This window comes from Geotrypetes seraphini, chromosome 1 (genome assembly GCF_902459505.1).
Source record: "Geotrypetes seraphini chromosome 1, aGeoSer1.1, whole genome shotgun sequence".
NCBI lineage: Eukaryota > Metazoa > Chordata > Amphibia > Gymnophiona > Dermophiidae > Geotrypetes > Geotrypetes seraphini.
Genome location: NC_047084.1, coordinates 402,028,619 through 402,049,390, shown reverse-complemented (window position 1 = coordinate 402,049,390; position 20,772 = coordinate 402,028,619). Strand labels below are relative to the sequence as shown.

Here is a 20,772-nt window from a genome sequence, read left to right as displayed (position 1 = left end):
GGTGGTGGCCTGAAGAGTTGGGGGCATGGCTGGATGGGGAATTGAGGCGTTGGGTCGGAGGGAATTCAGGAGAGTCTCACTATCAAGTCCTGGCTGAGTCCTACTGTCGTAGCTAGAGTCTAAAGGAGGGTCAAATAAGACAGAGCTAAGCCAGGAGCTTTGAGTTGAATTTTTACTATTGAGACAATTGGAGGAGCAGCTAGAGAAGAGAAAAGCTAGGAAACAGAAAAAAAGAAAGGAACCAGAGAACAAACAAGCTGAGTTGGAGGAGATTGAATAACTAACTGCTGCTAGTTATAATAGGCTGTGTATGCAGTTGGGTTAGTAAAAGAATGTGTAGCTTGTACGATATATACATGCAGGCTAAGCAGTTATACATGAATTATATATGCAGGTTAAGGATGCAGAAGCCCGAGTGCTTTGTGTTCTGCAGAGGAGCTTGCCCTTCTGAATAGAACCGCTTGGAGATCTCACTGGTTTGAGGGAGGGGCGGAACAGGGCTCCCACGCTCCTCTCCTCTCCTGTGCCGGTGGTGCAGTTTAAAGAATAGGCTCCCGCTGGTCTCGGGGGGGGGGGGGGGGGCGAAAACGGCTCAACGCCGCATGCAGGCAGGGCAGGCAAAGGCTCCCGATGGAGCGATTCTTAAAAAAAAAATTCCGGACTTGGGGGAGGGGCAGAGCGGGGCTCACACGCGCGCCTCATGCAGGCAGGGCTTTTTGTCAATATACTACATTTTACACGTCTGACCAGGTTTCCTGGTTTCATTACTTATGGTGTTGGTAGGATGTTTCCTACCCTGGCTTCTTTCTGTGGCAATGATAGACCAAAATGTATATCTTTTATTACTGTTTGCTTAGCGTATTGGTCATTGTTGCCTTATTGTTCTGTATTTTAAAAATTTCTCAATAAAGATGATTGAACTAAAAAAAAAAAAAAATGATAGCACTGGATCAGATTCAATGTGAGCAGATGAATTATCAGTTAAATTAATGGTTAAATCAGTTAAATTAATGGTTAAATCAGATGGCACTAAATTGGATTCAATAGCAGTTAAATTAATAGTAAATCAAATGGCATTAAATCAGGTTCAGTGGCAGCAGTTTAAAAGTTAAGTGTATCATAGGTTGTCCCGTAGTGCGAATGCAAGTTAGAATAAGGAGAACCAAAGTTGGGTACAGCTCCTTCCAAGCTTGCGGTTTGCTCATTCAGTTTAGCGCTGCTAGGGATGTCAGGAGGCGGAGTTCGTCTCCCACACCATCCCGACCAAGATTCCTGCAGTGGAGACGCAGTTGAGGCACTGGGGCAGCTCCCGTTGGTAGTATAGATACTTTGAAGAGTTGCTACAGGAAAAAACTTTTGGCGGCCCTCAAATGGGCTAAAGAGAGCAGGAACTCCGGGGAGGACAGAGTCAAGCCTGATCTGACCTGCAGAAGCGGCATCGGGCTGAGGGACAAGATAGAGAGAAGTTTCCTTCTTCCTCTGCCTTCCCCTTCACAGTGCTGCTTCTGGGAACGGCCTGGTCTGCTGAGCCCTTAAGAGGGCTGGAAGGCAGGCCATGAGAAGAAACGGCTGCTGGGGGGGGGGAGCTAACTGCCAAAAAACGATCTGGCCCTCCGGTGCAGTGAAGGGGGATGCCTCGATCTCCCTTCCACTTCACTGTGCTGCTTCTGGGAATGGCCTGGTCTGCTGAGCCCTTAAGAGGGCTGGAAAGCAGGCCAGGAGAAGAAACGGCTGCTGGGGGTGGGGCTAACCACTGAAAACGCCGAAATCAGCTACCTGAAAGTTGTCTACTCTGTTCCACAATACACACACTGGTCTGTCTTGCTGGGGATTTTTTTCTTTTCTTTTCTATTTTGATTGATTATAATTTATGTATTTATTTTGTTATTTTTCATTCTATTCTTATGAAATCTTTTTTTTGGGGGGTGTCATGATCCTTTCACCGTCCACCTGAAGGGTTAGGCCAAGTGTCCGTTCACCGCCTATCGGGGAATAGGCTGTGTCAGTTCCACCGGACCTCTTATGCTCCAAAAGCGTTTGGGCTTACCTAAGGTGACCATTTATTTTTTTCATCAAAAGGGGACATCTATTAATTCTCCGTCCCACCCTAGCCCCGCCCCAACCCTGCCATAGCCCCGCCCCCAATTTCTTCCATTCATTTTTCATGTACACATAATATCTTCATATTAATTCATAATGGTAACCTTAAAATTAAAAAAAACTACAAAGCACACTATACGCAGAGAAAATGTTAATTATCATTTATATTTGAGGGTTTCAAAGATGTCAAGGCAAATGACTTTATAAATTTACTAATAGGGAGAAAGTCACTAGAATTCTGTGATGAAAGTAATAATATTCTTTATTGAATCACAGCTCTTTATTTTATTTATAGCTATTAAGCTAACATGTTAAAAACAAACGCTTATCATTCTCAGCAAAATATTGATTCAGTTTCCAGTAACGCTGAAACAAGTCATGTGATTAGATGGTATATCACAGTATCTAGAAATTCCAGTCATTTACAACACCCATGGCGGAACAAGTATAAAAGTCAATAGCAGCGTTAATGGATTGTGCAACTAGTGCAAATTGTGCAAAGAATGTTTTGTAATGTGCTGAAGTGCTATTAAAGTGCTGATTAAAGTGCCATGTGCTTTTTATTTCAATGCCTGGCCCCCCGACCCAGGTTTCGTATTCTTCGTCAGGAAGGGTCTAGGTAAAAGCAAAGACCCATGGCGGAACAAGTATAAAAGTCAATAGCAGCGTTAATGGATTGTGCAACTAGTGCAAATTGTGCAAATAATTTTTTGTAATGTGCTGAAGTGCTATTAAAGTGCTGATTAAAGTGCCATGTGCTTTTTATTTCAATGCCTGGCCCCCCGACCCAGGTTTCGTATTCTTCGTCAGGAGGGGTCTAGGTAAAAGCAAACTAACATTAAAAACATTACAACGATAAATCAGATACACACTCAATCTTGCAACTGAATCTAGCCAATCTTATATCAAATATCAAAACTTCTCTACTATTTATATGAGGTACTGCTGAAGAATGGGTAAGTATCTCCCTTTCAATGTCCACTAAACTGAAGATGGCAGACAAAGAAAACCACACGGGATACCTGTAAACCAATTTAACACTTTTTTAATAACAAAATATCAATAACTTTTAACTTTGAAATTTTAAAATGATATATACCGTATTTTTCGCTCCATAAGACGCACCTGACCATAAGACGCACCCTAGATTTAGAGGAGGAAAACAAGAAAAAAAACACATTCTGAACCAAATTCTCTCTGCCAGGCTCTGCACCCAACCCCACACTCCTTGCCAAACTCTGTACCCTGTCCCTCCTCCCTGCCAGGCTCTGTACCTTGTCCCCCCTCTGGTGGCCTAGTGGTAGACCGGGACAGGGCACAGGGCAGGCAGGCCTAGTGGCTGGCAGACAGGTAGGGATAGGGCAGGTAGGCAGACCTCCCTCCAAGGCCAGCTGGCAGGCCCTGACCTCTCCCTCCTCCCTCCCTATTTTTAATTTGGAAGGGAAGGTAGGCCTGGCCTCTCCCCCAATACCTATTTTTAATTCAGCAGAGCAGGCAGGCAGATAGGCCCCGGCCTTGCCCTCCCCTTCCTGGTACCTTTTATTAATTCTGGTGCCTTCCCTCGCTAGACGCAGCTGCCTCTCTTGTGGAGAGCAATACACAAGGTTTTCTGCCTGGGCCCCACCGCTTCCCATGAGAACTGATGCCTACGGAATCCAAAACTTGCATTTAAAAGTTCTTTTGGTTTCTGAATTGCTGTGCTTTCATGGCTCAATCTGTAGCATAGTGGTTAGAACTTTAACTTTAGCACATAAACCTTGTTGGTTCCAATCCCCCACTGCTCCATCTCACAGAATACACATAAAAAATTATAAGCTAGATACTTAAAAAATATAATACTGGTGCTAGCATCTTTTAATACATATACTCTTTAATGTAAAACAGCACTACATTGCCATACTACAAATTAATACAAATGTGAGGTTAGCAATTGATATAAAGAGCACTACTTGATGCTGTGCCACATTTATTAGACCATGCTTGGGATTCAAACCCATGACCATTCAACAATGAAAACAGTGCTTTAAATCACTGAACTAGAGCTGCTTTCTTTCAGGGGGCTGTGATATGATACCTGAGGATATGATACCTTAGCAAATCTCTAAGGTATCATATCACAGGGCAGGAAGAGTCACCTGACTGGAAGCTGCTGTGGCCCATTGGGTAAAAGCCTCCCAAGGTCATAGGTTTGAATTCCAACCAGCTCTCCCAGCACATGTTCCTATTTTAATTGTGGCATTCTACCTTCCAGGTGCACCTTGATGATCTCACAATGAGGTCACCATTGTGCAGCTGCACGCCTCCATTTGCAATGAACTAGAAGCCATGCTAAGGTCTGTATCTGTTTTTTTATTCTTTTTTAACCTTTTTGCAAATGAAATTATCTATGCAATATATATATTTTGTCATGTGCTTTATATGCTGAATGCATCTCTATCAAGAATGAGTTCATTGGAGCACTCTTTAATCAGAAAAAAGGGTAGCTTTTTAGCAAGAAACATAAAGCTGTGTTTTTCATGTGCTATAATTAGCAAATAACATTGCTGTTTGCCCAGAAAACTAGATTTTGCATGCAATATCTTTTATTGATGTGCCCTGTTTATGTGGTGCGTTATTAGATGTATTTTGAGCTTAATAAAGCAAAATTAAAACCCAGAAATCTATTTAGCAGATCGCATTGGAAACGTCCAAAGCCCGTATATTTTCCATCCACAGAACTCACGTCTATCTGAAGCCCAAACCACGCCCAAAAGTAGACCTCCTTACAATGCCTATAAGACCTAGTTTTACAATTGCTATGCAGCTTGTTAGCTCACTCTTTAGCACACTGATTGTTCCTAGTTCAAATCCAACTCACTACCTGTGACAGAAGAAAACTAAATGAAAAGATTAAAACAGATTTTTTTAACAAAATGGTATGTGCCCAACATTTTTTCAATTTTAATGAAAAATAGCATAAATTCATCACTCTAATTAACATCAGAATTATAACATTAAGGACATTGGTTGGACATCTAACTCTCACCTAAAAACCGATTCTGTAAAGGATGTCTAAAAATTTGGACGTCTTAACTAGCTAGCACTGAGCACCATTCAGCGTTGCTCTACGTGATTTTACGTAGTATGTCTAGTGTGGCTGTCCAAACCATGCCTAACTTTAGTCGCGCTGTGCAGAATCAGGGCCTTTGAGAAAGACATCCAGAAATTCAATAGTAAACATGTCCATTCTCAAAACTGCCACACATCTAACTTTAAAAAAAATAAATAAATTATCTGTGTTTTATCCCTTAGTACATCTATCTTTTTGTGACATTTCCAAATATTAAGACGCCCGAATGAAAATCGCATAAGCAAGCTGTTCAGATATGGTACCCAATAATCCTACGCCATCAGAACAGTTTGCAATCAGCTGATCGCTGCAAGGGAATAACCATTAGCTAAGCCAGTTTTGGATATTCCAGCCAGCTCAGCTGATGGGGATTCTCCTTGCCAGGATCAGCTGAACTGGCAGGGAGATTCCTCTCTCCCTCCCTCATAGGCACCATTCCTTCATCCCCTACCACAGAGAGCCCCTGTACTACACCCCTGCCCCCCTCCAAAATCCCCACACATTCTTGATATCACCCCCCTCCGTGCATTCGGTACAAAAATTAGCAGAGGGATGCCTAATCTCTCCTGTTACTGGGACTCATTTAACCCCAACACTCCACTCTAAACCACATCACCCCCACAAGCCCATTGCACACCATCCCGCCATTATGAAGCGTGAGGTCTACCAGCGGGAGGGAGTGGGCATACATCCCACCAAATTGACATTGAAGGTATGGGGTTGTAGGGGAGATGTCAGAGTGGGGTGCAAAAGGTTCAGGGGTGTGAGTGGCGATGACCACCCATAACATACCTCCCAACATGCCCCTTTAGGCTCTGGACATTCAGTGGCTTGGAAGACCTTATGGATGTCCAGAAAGTTGGCTTTGATTATCAGCACTTGGACTTCCAGGCTATTAGGATGTTCAAGTGCCGACTGAGGCTGGTTTTTGGACATTTAAATGTTTTGATTATGAGCCTGAAAGACTATAAAAACAAGGCTGCAAAGGTATAAATAGGTAATTGCAAAATAATGGGGGGGGGGGTAGATAAATGGTATTTCTACCATCATGCCAATAAAAGTAGAAGAATAGAACATACTTTACCTTTTCTTTCATCGTGTCTACTTTCTCTTTAAGTCGTGGAACTACATTATTGGTTGGTAGACCTTTTTCCAATTGATTTACAAATTTGGCATATTTAACTACCTGTGAACTAAGTTGTTCTGTGTCCAATGTGTCAAATTTACACTGTCAAGAGATAGATAAATAGCATTTGATCAAATGTTGAAAGAATTGTAAAGCATTATACAGGATCCACATTGCTCCAAATCAGATAATATTTCTGGGATCAATATTCAAAAGCAGTTATGAAGTGATTGCTGACCATATGGTAAGTGTTTTAAATTTTATTTTCCTGGAACACCAAACAGATGCATTTTGTCTATAATTTCAGGAGAGGCCAGGGCATTTCAGAGGTATTACTTCAGTTTATCTTTAGGGCAGTGAAAAAATTATCCATACCATAGGAACCAGTTCTGTGGGTGCTTGAGCACCCACAATACTGAGCAAACTCGTTGACTGTGTGCAGAAAGGGATAACTTCCCAATTGACATTTGCAGGGTATAAGAAACAATATGGTATGGTATAAATTCTTTTGGGTTTAGCACCCCAATATATTTTGAAAAGTTAGATCCTATGAGCATATAAATGATTGCATAAGGTGAAGTACCAACATTATTTAGATAGCTTATTTATATACAGGTAAGTAAAAGGTTAGTCTGTATTATAAGGATAGATTGACTGAAATATACATAAAGATATCCAAATAGCTTCTGTGGTATCTATCTAATCTAATCCTAATCTTCGATTTGTGAGTTGCAACATACCTATGCAAGTTCAAGGTGACAGATCAAAGAGGAAGGGGAAGAGGATGTGGAGAGATAAGAGGAGGGACTTAGACGTAGGCAATGCTATACAGAAACTGAGATAGTTAGTTGTCAAAAAGTTGAGTCTTCAGGTTTTTTCTTAATCTAGTGTAGTTTGTCTCTTTTCTGATAGCATCTGGTAGGTCATTCCAGATTTTTACACCCAGATAGGTTAGTATAAAGTGGAAAATTTGTTTGTAGTGGAGGTATTTTGTGGATGGTAGGTTTAGTTGGTATCTGTGTGGTAATAATCTCAATGAATACTACCCTTAATATAAATATCTGAATAAATGCATATCTTAAATTCTACCCTCCCCAAAAGAGTAAATTTAGATAAAGCTGCATTGTAAATATTTCTGTTACAGCATTATAATACCTTATCAAATAATATATTCATTTCATGGATATAGCATTCAAAATATTTATATAATTTCCAGTTTAAATAATTTACATAAGTATATAAGCATTTCCATACTGGGACAGACTAAAGGTCCATCAAGCCCAGTATCCTGTTTTCAAAAGTGGCCACATGAATCTGGCAACATTCCAAAAGAGTAAAACAGATTTTATATTGCTTTTGTAGGAATAAGCAGTGGATTTTCCCATGTCCATCTGTTATGGTTAGTTTTTGGCTGATTTGGGGCCTATAGGAAAGTTAGCTATGTAGCAAAGCCTAATTTATCTAACCAGTAATTATCTAACCTAATTTATCTAACCTAAACTGTATTTTTTAAGAGAATTAAGCTGTCAGCATTATTGATCCACACTGATGTACTAAAGAACATCACAACGTGAAATCATGGGACAGAAGAACCATGATGCAAGGTTATTTGGGTTACAATGTTCTTGGACGATTATGCCCACCCATGTAGGTGGTCAGATAATAGGTCTGCTGAGACTTACCCTTTGATGAATCTATCAGAGATTGGTTGTATATGCTTAAGCTGACTAGGCCTTTACATCATAGGACTAATTCCCATGACATAATCCTCATTAAACTGGACCAATCATGAATTGTCAAGCTCTATTGCTTACATGTTAGCCTACTGCCAGCCAATGACAGGACTTACCATTAAATGCTATGGAGACAAATCCTATATAACATGGGATTTCATAGATATTAGCCTTTTTGAGTGTCTGAGAGTAAGAGTGGGAGAGTAGGAGAATGAGCGCCAGAGTATGAGTATGTATATTAGGATTACCATATGGCTCCAAAAAAAGGAGGATGGATTAAAACATCCAGGTTTTACTTCTGCTGAAAGCAATGGAAATAAGGAGAACAGATAGAGACATCTGGGTTTTACTTCCATTGAAAGCAATGGAAATAAAACCCAGAAGTCTCAATCCATCTTCCTTTTTCTGGAGCCAACCTTGGTGTATATGGGAGTGAGTATGGAAGAATGAGAGTGTACTGGTAGCCTCCAGCCCAGCAGAGGGACTGAAAAGATATGCTATACAGCAAGATGACTCACCGAAGGAGAGGGGAGAGCAAGGATCTTTCTGTGGGCAGAGGTGAGCTAACATCAGAAATGCTGCTGCTGTGAAATTCTATTTTAATCAGATTCTTTTTGGAGCAGTACTAGCCTGACAACAACTGAGGTTTAAAATGCATTTTGATAGGAAGGAAATAGCATTCCTGGATAAATATAATTTATTTTTTCTGAGATCTCTGATTTCTGTTTTGATATTCTGTTGTGTGGGGCTATTCTACCTTCTGTTCTGTGTGGAGAAAGTTTTAATCCTTGCTTATCCTGAAACTGGAGCACTTTAGGTTAACTCTGTTAAATCTCTATTTAGTACTAGCCTTGTTGGAAATTTCGAGTATTCACGATTTTTACCATGCTGGCTCCTCCCCCCAAATGACATCATCCCAGCACTTTCTTCAGCGTGCAGCATTGCCAAGCAGGCACTTTTCCCCATGAAGTTCTTACCTTGTTGCTAAGGACAACGAACCACAGTTTACCCTCCTCTCCGTCCTAGCTCCTGCACTTAACAACGACCAGAGATGAAGCCGTGCCACAGGCAGGCGAGACCACAATCTACCTCCAACGATGGCCTTATACTAAGCAGGCAGTTGAAGTTGTGCTATCCAGGAAGGCGGAGTCAAGCTCTAATTACAGCACTGGATACCAGCCGACCAGATAGCTGGTCTGTTCTTTACAACCAGAGAAGGAACCTTGCTTAACCACCAGAGAAGGGCCTTGTCTAACAGACAAAAGTAGCAGCCCCAACAAACCAAAGAGGGAATCGTGCTGATCCACAAACTCTGTAAAACTCAAGGAGAAGGGCCAAGCGCCGTCGCTTCCAGATCACCACCCCTCTCTATTGCTCCGATGGCTGCAGACGTCTTTTGAAAAGGTGCGGGGCGACAGAGGAGCTTGCGCTTCGAAGCAGACCATAAGGGACAAAGCTTGGGGGATGCACTGTTGCCTTTAAGTTATTCGCGGTTTTTCCATATTCGTGTGTCTGCTCCGCCCCTAACTCCCGCGAATACGGAGGGAGAAGTGCATAAAATCAAAACCACAGTTACTAATTACTATAGAGTACTTAATTTTATATATCTTATTGCAGTTTATTGCAGTGTTCTTCTGCAGTACTTATTAGCCTAACCTAGACTTCTCTTCTACCCCCACTTCACAAAAGGGAAACAAGTTACATTATTTACTCAAATTAGCAACATTAGTATTGCTTCAAGGTTAATCAAGAAGTCACCAAGTCAGTGGCGTACCTAGGGGGGGGCGGGCCGCCCCGGGTACCAGCCCTGAGGGGGTGTTCCCGGCCTTGCCGCTCAGTCCCCCCCCACGCCCGAAGGACCGCTCGCCCCACTGACCTTCCAGCACACCTATGAAGCAGCCCGCAGCAGGATCGCGACGTCAGCAATCCCTCAGCTGCTTGGGCGCTGCTTCCTGCGCCGCGGTCCCGTCCCTCCTCTGACGTCAGAGGAAGGGGGCGGGACCGCGGCGCAGGAAGCAGCGCCCAAGCAGCTGAGGGATTGCTGACGTCGTGATCCTGCTGCGGGCTGCTTCATAGGTGTGCTGGAAGGTCAGTGGGGCGAGCGGTCCTTCGGGCGTGGGGGGGGCAGTAGCTTAAGGTAGCCCGGCGCAGGAAGCAGCTCCTAAGCAGCGCAAAGATAGCTGACGTCGCGATCCTGCTGCGGCTGCTTCATAGGTAGTGCGGGGAGGCCAGGGGGGCGAATGGTCCTTCGGGGTGGGTCGGGGCATCAGTCCTTCAGGGTGGGGCGGGCGGGCAGGCAGACTTTCAAGGGGGAGGGGGGTGACAGGCAGGCAGGCAGGCCTTCAAGGGGGGGTGCAGGTCTTCGGAGGGGGGGGTGCAGACCTTCAAGGGGGTGCAGGCCTTCAAGGGGGGGACAGGCAGGCAGGCCTTCAAGGGGGGGACAGGCCTACAAGGGGGGGGGACAGGCCTACAAGGGGGGGGGACAGGCCTTCAAGGGGGGACAGGCCGTCAGGGGGGGTGCATGCCTTCAGGGGGGGTGCCGACCTTCAAGGGGGTGCAGGCCTTCAAGGGGGGGACAGGCAGGCAGGCCTTCAAGTGGGGGGACAGGCCTTTGGGGGGGTGCAGGCCTTCGGGGGGGGGTGCAGACCTTCAAGGGGGTGCAGGCCTTCAAGGGGGGGACAGGCAGGCAGGCCTTCAAGGGGGGGACAGGCCTACAAGGGGGTGGGACAGGCCTTCAAGGGGGTGCAGGCCTTTGGGGGGGTGCCAACCTTCAAGGGGGGGTGCAGGCCTTCAAGGGGGGGGACAGGCCTTCAAGGGGGGACAAGCAGGCAGGCCTTCAAGGGGGGGACAGGCCTACAAGGGGGTGGGACAGGCCTTCAAGGGGGTGCAGGCCTTTGGGGGGGTGCCAACCTTCAAGGGGGGGACAGGCCTTTAAGGGGGGACAAGCAGGCAGGCCTTCAAGGGGGGGTCAGGCCTTCAAGGGGGGGACAGGCCTACAAGGGGGTGGGACAGGCCTACAAGGGGGTGGGACAGGCAGACCTTTAAGGGGGGATAGGCCTTCAAGGGGGGACAAGCAGGCAGGCCTTCAAGGGGGGGTCAGGCCTTCAAGGGGGGGGACAGGCCTTCGGGGGTGCAGGCCTTCGGGGTGGGTGCAGGCATTCGGGGTGGGTGCAGGCCTTCGGGATGGGTGCAGGCCTTCAGGGGGGGACAGACCTTCGGGTGGGGGGTACAATCCTTCGGGGAGGGTGCAGGCCTTCAGGGGTGGGGTTTAGGCGTTCAGAGGGGGACAGACCTTCGGGTGGGAGGTAAAGTCCTTCGGGGGGTGCAGGTCTTCAGGGGTGGGGTGTAGCCCTTCTGAGGGGGGACAGACCTTCGGGGGGGGGGGGGTCCTGGTGTAAAAGTACACAGAGGGAGAGAGGGAAGGGGGGGTTCAAAGATACGTGCATATGCCAGACTTTGGGGGTTAGAAATAATGGGTCTAAAAACAGAGGAGTGGGAGAGAGATGGTGCATAATGGGATTTAGGGAGGGAAGGAACAGAAAGGGAGAGAACTTGGAAACAGGGGATGGTGTGGAGGGGGGATAGAGATACTGGATAGGAGGATAGTTGGGAACAGAAAGGGAGAGATGGTGGATCCTGGGGTGGTGGGGAGTTGAGAAAAGGTGAATCTGTGGATGGAGACAAAAAAAAGGAAAGATGCCAGATCTCCGGGAGAGGGAAGGGAAACGGAAGGGGAGAACAGAGATGGCAGACGGATGGTTAGCACGGAGAAAGGAGGCCCTGGCAAGCAAGACAACAAGAGCCTGGGACCAACAAGATTTGAATATTGATCAGAGAACAAAAGGTAGAAAAAATAATTTTATTTTCTGTTTTGTGATTACAATATGTTAGATTTGAAAAGTGTACATGAGACAGCTTGAAATGGGAACTTTTCTATTTTTGTGAATGGCAAGGCTGAGTTCAGTTAAAATATATGCTTTATAAGAAAATATAATAATGTGTTTTATAAAGTTTATAAGCATTGCTGGCATACTCGGTGAGGTGTTCCTAGTGTTGGTGGTGGTGGTAGCATGTCAGTGTGTTGAGAGGAAGAGGTAGTCTGGGAAATTCTGCTGAGCAAACTCTGGGCCCATTTCCACCCCCAGTTAGTCCACTCCACTCAACTGGTTCACACACTGAGTGGGTCTTTGGGTGTTATTTCTGGGTAGTTGTTTTAGAATCTCTTCCAGTGGTTTGTCAGTATCTCCTTCTGGTCCAAGGAAGGAAACTTTGTCAACCTTAGCATTGACCTTCAGAATATGTTTGTAACAGCGCTGCTTGTGTGGCATTAGGCTATGTAGTGATCGAAAGAAAAAAACAGACCTTTGCACATTTTTGCACTATATGGTGGGTGTATGAGGAGATTCATTTCCTGCACAGTTAAGTCCATGTGAAGTTACCTTGTGCTGTATTTGACATCTAGCAAGGTCTCTGTTTGGAAGGAAAGATCTAAGCTTAAAAATGAAGTGGCCAGAAGTTATGTTAAAAGTAGATAGCGTAGCTGGTTTTAAGAAAGGTTTGGACAAATTCCTGGAGGAAAAGTCCATTGTCTGTTATTAAGACATGGGGGAAGTGTCTGCTTGCCCTGGTTCGGTAGCATGGAATGTTGCTACTCTTTGGGTTTTGACCAGGTATTAGTATCCTGGATTGGCTACCATGAGAATGGGCTACTGGGCATGATGGACCATTGGTCTGACCCAGTTAGGCTATTCTTATGTTATGTTCTCATCTGTAGGGGCCTTTGTTTTCACTTCTTATTTTAATGTATTTTTTTCCTGGGAACTTATCAGTGTTTTTTTATAATGGGAACAAAAATGGAAGAGAATTAATGTGTGTGGAATGGGGGGGTAACTAATTTCTTCAGCTAAATAATTCAATCCACTTCAAACAGACATAGGAGAACTCACGCACCATTCACACACCCTCCAACCAAAAACGTCAAAAGAAAAAAACTGTTCGACAACCTCCTAGCCATTCGAGCTGCAACACTTGACCCCCAACTCTACAACCTATTGACCTCGACCACAAACTACAAAACCTTAAAAAAAGAAATAAAAACCCTTCTATTCAAAAAACACATAAAACCAAACTAACATAATCAGAACTGTCCCAAGCATCACCTGCAACTACTCCATATGTACTTCTGATGTCATGACAATTCCGACATAATTTATGTTATGTTATGTTTGGAATAATGGTTACATAAATGAGGTTCAATAAAAGAAAATTTTCACTGCCTGTTTCTATTCTGACCATTTATTCCATTTCATGGTTATTGCAAAAAAAAAAAAAAAAAATTTTCCATGAAGGGGGGGGGGGGGTGTCAAAAAATGATGGGCCCCGGGTGCCACATACCCTAGGTACGCCACTGCACCAAGTCACATATTATTTACCTCTTAATAGTAAACAACTGTTATTCTAGCTCTTTTGTACTCTAGCCCCTTCAATTAAAACTACTAAGCAAGCCCAGCTCTACACACCAGATATACAAATACATTCCTGAGGAAGCATACTAAATTACATCCACAAAGAGAGTCTGTACAAATTCTTTAAACTCGGAAAATAGTAACTACCTGCTCCTTTTTTGTTGAACAAGTAGAAGTAAAGCAGGGTTGCAACCTTTATAGGTACTCTCTTTCTACCCATAGGTTGAAAAAGCTCTTCCAGAGGCAGTAATGGCTAAAAAACATTGTACCTCCAAAGCTGATGCTGCTCCCATTACAGCTTCTACATCAGTGCAGACTGATGGCTTGATCATGATCAGGGTCTGGTTTCATGTAACAAGTTGTATGCATGTTGAATCCCTCATGAAAGAAGTACAAGAACTAAGAGAAGAGGTGGCATCTCTAGCAAAGGGGTTGGAGACATTGAACTAAAGATGCAAATTACCAGCCCTGAAAAGTGAACCTCACTACTCCATCTTCTGTTGAACTGAAGAACTGATTTGCAGCCCTAGATGTAGAAGATATAATAATAGCTCAAGAACAGGAGAATTTGCAGCCCTAGATGTAGAAGATATAATAATAGCTCAAGAACAGGAGAATATGGAGCTCAAAAATCTCAAAACTGCTGGAGCAGTAGCCAATAAAAGGCAAAAGGTAGTAGTGGTTGGTGATTGAGACACCATCTGCAAGTCATGATATCAAGAGAGGTGTGCTGTCTTCCTGGTGCAAAGATATGGGATGTAACAGAACATTTGTCGAGACTCATCAAGCCTAAAGGCTATGCTGCTTATCAATGTTGGCATAAATGATACTGCTAGGCATCCCACTGAACATATCAAAAGCGACTTCATAGCCCTGGGACAAAGAGTGAAGCAATTAGGCGCATAGACAGTGTTCTTGATCCTTCCTGTCTTAGGTAAAGAACAAATGAGAGAAACTTGCATCATAGAGTTGAATGCTTGACTGCATGGATGATACAGATGTGAGCGCTTTGGATTCTTAGATCATGGAATGATTTTCCTAGACCTGCTCAGCAGAGATGGTATCCATCTATACAAGAAGGGATAAAGTATCTTCAGTAACAGATTGGCTAATGTATTAAAGAGGGCTTTAAACTTAATTTACTGGGGATGGGTGTAAGACACACTGAAGTAACATAGTAACATAATAGATGACGGCAGATAAAGACCGAATGGCCCATCTAGTCTGCCCAGCCTGATTCAATCTAAAAATTTGTTGGGTGTTTTTTTTTTTTTTTTTTCTTTTTCTCCTTAGGTATTTCTGGGCAAGAATCTAAAGCTCTACCCGATACTGTTCTTAGGTTCCAACTATTGAAGTCTATGTCATAACTCACTCCAGTCCATCTACATCCTCCCAGCCATTGAAGCCCTCCTCAGCCCATCCTTCCCCAAATAGCCATATACAGATACAGACTGTGCAAGTCTGCCCAGTACTGGCCTTAGTTCTACAATTATTACTATTATTTTCTGATTCTAGATCCTCATCCCACGCTTTTTTGAACTCCATCACCGTTTTCCTCTCCACCACCTTTCTCGGGAGCACATTCCAGGCATCCACCACCCTCTCCATAAAGAAGAATTTCCTTACATTGCTCTTGAGTGTCCCACCCCTCAACCTCAAATTATGTCCTCTGGTTTTACCATTTTCCTTTCTCTTGGAAAAGATTTTGTTCTACGTTAATACCTTTCAAGTGTTTGAATATCTGAATCATATCTCCCCTGTCCCTCCTTCCCTCTTTTGTCGCAAACCTCCTATCATTTTTGTCGCCCTCCTATGGACCACTTCAAGCCTTTTTGTGTCCTTCACCAGATACAGTCTCCAAAACTGAACACAATACGCCAAGTGAGGCCTCACCAACAGGGGCATCAACACCTTTGTTCTTCTACTGGTTACGCCTCTCTTTATACAGGCCAGCATCCTTCTGGCAGCAGCTACTGCCTTGTCACACTGTTTTTTCGCCTTTAGATCTTCAGACACTATCACTCCATCCATACATATCAGCCTCTCCCCACCCAGCATATACGGCTCCTTCCGATTATTAATCCCCAAATGTATTACTCTGCATTTCTTTGCAATGAATTTTAGTTGCCAGATTTTAGACCATTCTAACTTTTGTAGATCCTTTTTTATGTTTTCTACTCCCTCCTCGGTATTTCCTTCTAACCCTTCAGCAATGTCACTCACAAATATATTGAACAGGATCGGCCTCAGCACCGAACCCTGAGGGACTCCACTACTCACCTTTCCTTCCTTCCTTCTGAGCAACTTCCATTAAGCACCACCCTCTGTGGTCTGTCTGTCAACCAGTTTCTAATCCAGTTCTCCACTTTGGGTCCTAACTTCATCCCTTCAAGTTTGTTCAAGAGCCTTTGTTGAAATCTAAGTAAATTACAGCTAGCATATGTCCTCGATCCAGTTCTCCGGTCATCCAATCAGGTTTGTTTGGCACGATTTACCTTTAGTAAAGCCATGTTGCCTTGGATCCTGTAACCCATTAGATTATAGGAAATTCACTATTCTTTCTTTCAGCAACACTTCCATTATTTTTCCGAAGTGAGGCTGTAGTTTCCTGCTTCATCCCTGTGTCCACTTTTGTGAATAGGGACCACATCCGCTCTTCTCCAGTCCCAAGGAACCACTCCTGTCTCCAGAGATTTGTTGAACAAATCTTTAATAGGACCCACCAGAACCTCTCTGAGCTCCCTCAGTATCCTTGGATGGATCCTGACCGTCCCATCGCTTTATCTACCTTCAGTTTTTCAAGTTGTTCATAAACACTTTCCTCTGTGAATGGCGCAGAATCTACTCCATTTTCTAGTGTAACTTTGCCAGACAATCTCGGTCTTTCTCCAGGTTTTTCTTCCATGAACATAGAGTAGAAGTATTTGTTTAACACGTTTGCTTTTTCTTCATTACTTTCCACATATCGGTTACTAGCATCTTTTAGTTTTGCAATTCCATTTTTCATCTTCCCCCTTTCATTGATATCTAAAAAACATTGACTCCCTTTTTTACACTTTTAGCCATTTGCTCTTCCACCTGCGCTTTCGTCAGATGTAGCTCCCTCTTGGCTTCTTTCAGTTTCACCCGGTACTCTTCTTCTTGGGGTTTTTTATATTTCAGGAATGCCAACTCTTTTGCCTCTATTTTCTCTGCCACTAGTTTAGAGAACCATGCCAGTTTCTTTTTTTCTCTTTTTTAAAATTTATTTTCTTCACATACAGTTTCTTCAAATACCGCTATTGAAATGGGACAAAAAGGCGATAGCTGGAAAGCGTTGTAAACCAATGCCCATAGAATGGGTAACAAAATTCCAGATCTAGATGGTCTAATAGTTGAAGCTGAATTGGAATTAGTGGTGGTCACGGAGATGTGGTTCACAGAGGACTATGATTGGGATGTAGTTATACCTGGCTATTATCTATTCAGGAGGGATAGGGTAGGTAAAAACAATTGAGGAGTGACATTATATGTTAAGGATAATATTAAAGTGGCAAACTTGCAAGATATAGGGAGTAAAGAAGCACTGTGTTCATCTAGAAAGAGATAATGGAAAATGTATTTATGTTGGTGTGATATACTGTATAGACCTCCTTCACAGTCAGAAGAAATGAGCAAGGATTTAATTAAAGACATTCACAAGATAGCTAAGAAAGGGGAAGTAAGCACAGTTACTTACCGTAGGTGTTATCCAGGGAAAGCAGGCAGATATTCTCATGTATGGGTGATGTCACCGATGGAGCCCTGGTAATGATCACTTTAAAAGTGCATCACCACTTTAAGTGTTTAGAAAGTTCGCGATAGCCGAACCGCACATGCGCGAGTGCCTTCCCGCCCGACGTAGGGCATGGAGTCCCTCAGTTAAGATAAGCCATCTAAGAAGCCAACCCGGGGAAGTGGGTGGGATGTGAGAATATCTGCCTGCTGTCCCTGGATAACACCTGTAACGGTAACTGTGCTTTATCCCAGGACAAGCAGATAGCATATTCTCATGTATGGGTGACCTCCAAACTAACAGAAATGGGATGGTGGGAGTGTTGGCCTTAAGAAAATAAATTCTTGTAATAAAGATTGGCTAAAGTGCCCATCCCATCTGAAGAAGGCTCCAGTAGTGAGAAGTGAAGGTATGAACTGAGGACCAGGTGGCAGCTTTACAAAGTTCCTCAATGGGAATAGATCTGAGGAAAACCTCAGAAGCTGCCATAGCTCTAATTTTGTGGCTGTGACACAATTCTCCAGTGCCAGTCCAGTCTGAGCATAACAGAATGAGATGCAGGCAGCCAGCCAGTTGGAAATTGTTCATTTAGAAACAGGATGTCCCAACTTGTTTGGATCACAAGAGATGAAAAGTTGGGGAGATGTTCAATGTGGCTTTGTCTGGTCAATGTAAAAAGCTCATTTACAGTCCAAAGTATGCAAGGCGGTTTCACCAACATGAGAATGAGGCTTAGGAAAAAACACTGGTAGAACAATTGACTGAGATAAAATTCAGTGACAACTTTTGAAAGAAACTTTGGATATATACACAGAACCACCTTGTCATGATGAAAAACTGTGAAGGGTGGATCTGCTACTAATGTTTGTAACTCACTGACCCTCCTGGCAGCAGTGAAAGCAATAAGGAAGACCACTTTCCAGGTGAGAAATGTAAGATGAGCTGTAGCCATTGGTTCAAATGGTGGCTTCATCAAGCTGGAAAGTACCACATGAAGGTCCTAGATGATAGGTGGAAGCTTGAGAGGTGATTTCACATTGAAAAGACCTTTCATGAATCTGGAGACTAATGGATGAGCAGTAAGAGGTTTATCCTCGACTGATGTGTGAAAAGCTGTAATAGCACCGAGGTGGACTCTGACAGATGTAGATTTGAGGTCAGAATCAGACAGATGAAGCAGATAATCCAATACCAAATCCACTGATAATGAAGTTGGATCATGTTGATGAAGAAGACACCAGGAAGAGAAACTAGTCCACTTTTGTTGATAACATTGCTGAATGGCTAGTTTCCTGGATGCATCATGAATTTGACGAATAGGCTGAGAAAAATATAAGTGATTGCAGGTTGTGATGTAGAAGTGATTCCTGACTCTGAGTGAGCAGAGTAGGAAATAATGGAAGAGGTATAGGCTCCCTGGAGCTGAGTTGAAGTAGAAGGGAGAGCCAATGTTTCTTGGGCCACCGTGGATCAATGAGAATCATGGTGGCTGCTACTCTCCAGAGCTTGAACAGAGTTCTCAATATGAGAAGGATTGGAGGGAATGCATATAGAAACAGGCCCATCCAGTCCAGGAGAAAGGTATCTGCTTCCAGACGGAGAGGAGAGTAAAGTCTGGAGCAAAACTGGGGCAATTGGTGGTTGTGGAGAGCCGTAAACAAGTCTACTTAAGGAGTGCCCCATTGAGCAAAGATGGACTGGAGAGTTGCAGAGTTGAGAGTCCATTCGTGAGGCTGAAGAATTCTGCTGAGGTTGTCTGCTAGGGAATTCTTCTCCCCTTGAATATAGACAGCCTTCAAGAATAGATTGCGAGCTGTCGCCCAAGTCCTGACATAACAGGAGAGAGCCCGTGCCTCCTTGTTATTTATGTAGACTTGATTGTCTGTGCAAAGGAGAAGGACTTGAGGGCAGAGTAGATAATGAAAAACCTTGAGGGCATAAAACATTACTCTGAGTTCCAGGAAATTGATGTGAAATTTCCACTCCCTGGGGATCCAAAGACCCTGGGTTTGAAGATTGTCTATGTGAGCCCCCCAGGCATAAGGGGATATGTCCATCGTGATGACCTGGTGATGAGGGGGCAAGTGAAAAAAGGAGACCACTGGAGCGTGGAAGAGGTCGTCCACCATTGAAGCGACTGTAGAAGAGATGATGTCACAGATATATGTTGTGAGAGATGATCGGTCGCTTGAAACCACTGAGACGCAAGGGTCCACTGAGGAGTGCCAAGATGTAGTCTTGCCAATGGTGTTACATGGACAGTAGAAGCCTTGAGGCCTAGAAGAACCACCACATAAATGGCAGAAATGGGTTGAAGAGGAAGCAGTTGTTGACACAGATGTATGAAAGCCTGAAGACAATCTGGAGGGAGAAACGCTCTGAGAATGATGTCAAGGATTGCCCCAATGAACTGCAGATGTTGTGTTGCAATGAGATGTGATTCAGGAAAGGTGACTTTGAATCTTAGTGACTGAAGAAAAGAAATGGTCTGAGATGTTGCGTGGACCACTTCCTGAGATGACACAACCTTGAACAACCAGTCGTCCAGGTAAGACTTGAAGGCCATGTGATCGGAAAGATGCGGCCACTACAATCAGGCACTTCATAAAGACTCTGGGAGAAAATGACAGGCCGAAAGGAAATACCTTGTACTGGTAAAGACATCGATTGAGTTGGAAACTAAGGTTCTTTCTGGACACCGGATGGATTGGGATTGCTGAATGCCTTCAAGGAAGTTCCCCTTGATCAGCGGGGTCAGGTATTTTACTCCCGTTACTTCTTGGTACCAAGAAGACCGGAGGACTGAACCATCCTAGAGAAGGAGAATTTCAGGATGCTCTCCCTCACCCTGCTTTATCCTCTCCTGAATCAGAACAACTGGCTCTGCTATCTGGATATCAAGAAAGCCCAATCATAAGAACATAAGCAATGCCTCCACTGGGTCAGACCCGAGGTTCATCGTACCCAGCAGTCCGCTCACGCGGCGGCCCAACAGGTCCAGGATCTGTGCAGTAGCCCTCTATCTATACCCCTCTATCCCTTTTTCCAGCAGGAAATTGTCCAATCCTTTCTTGAACTCCAGTACCATACTCTGTCCTATTACGTCCTCTGGAATGCTAGTGCATAGGGAGATCCTGACTCTCTGTGTCCAAATGCCAAGGTGACTCAGGCCTTCACAGCCCAGCCAGAATCCTTTCACTTACCTGTGGACTCACTTTTGGACACACAGGATAAGGGAAAGACGTCAGACTCAGAATTCAGCTTGAGGTATGTGGCACCTTTGATATTGGACACTTGCGGCCGCCCCAATGTTAATACTACCATAGAGGGTCAGGATAAATTAACTTTAATTGATACAGGGGCCAGAATCAGTTTTACAGATAGAGCGCCTCCTACTGGAGATCAGAAAAATATGGAAATTTGTGAGATTCAGGGTCTAAATGACAAAGCTTCAAAGTGTGTGTCTATCCCTCAAAAGAAACAAA

At 44.0% G+C, this 20,772-nt stretch overlaps 1 protein-coding gene across 1 annotated transcript in view; it reads right to left on the bottom strand.

Annotated features, from left to right (window-relative positions):
* Positions 1-20,772, bottom strand: part of LOC117347325 (dynein heavy chain 6, axonemal-like) — a 2,502,256-nt gene that overhangs the window by 1,880,205 nt on the left and 601,279 nt on the right. Inside the window, 1 exon segment of the mRNA XM_033918113.1 lies at positions 6,294-6,437. Coding sequence (XP_033774004.1) covers positions 6,294-6,437 — 144 coding nt within the window.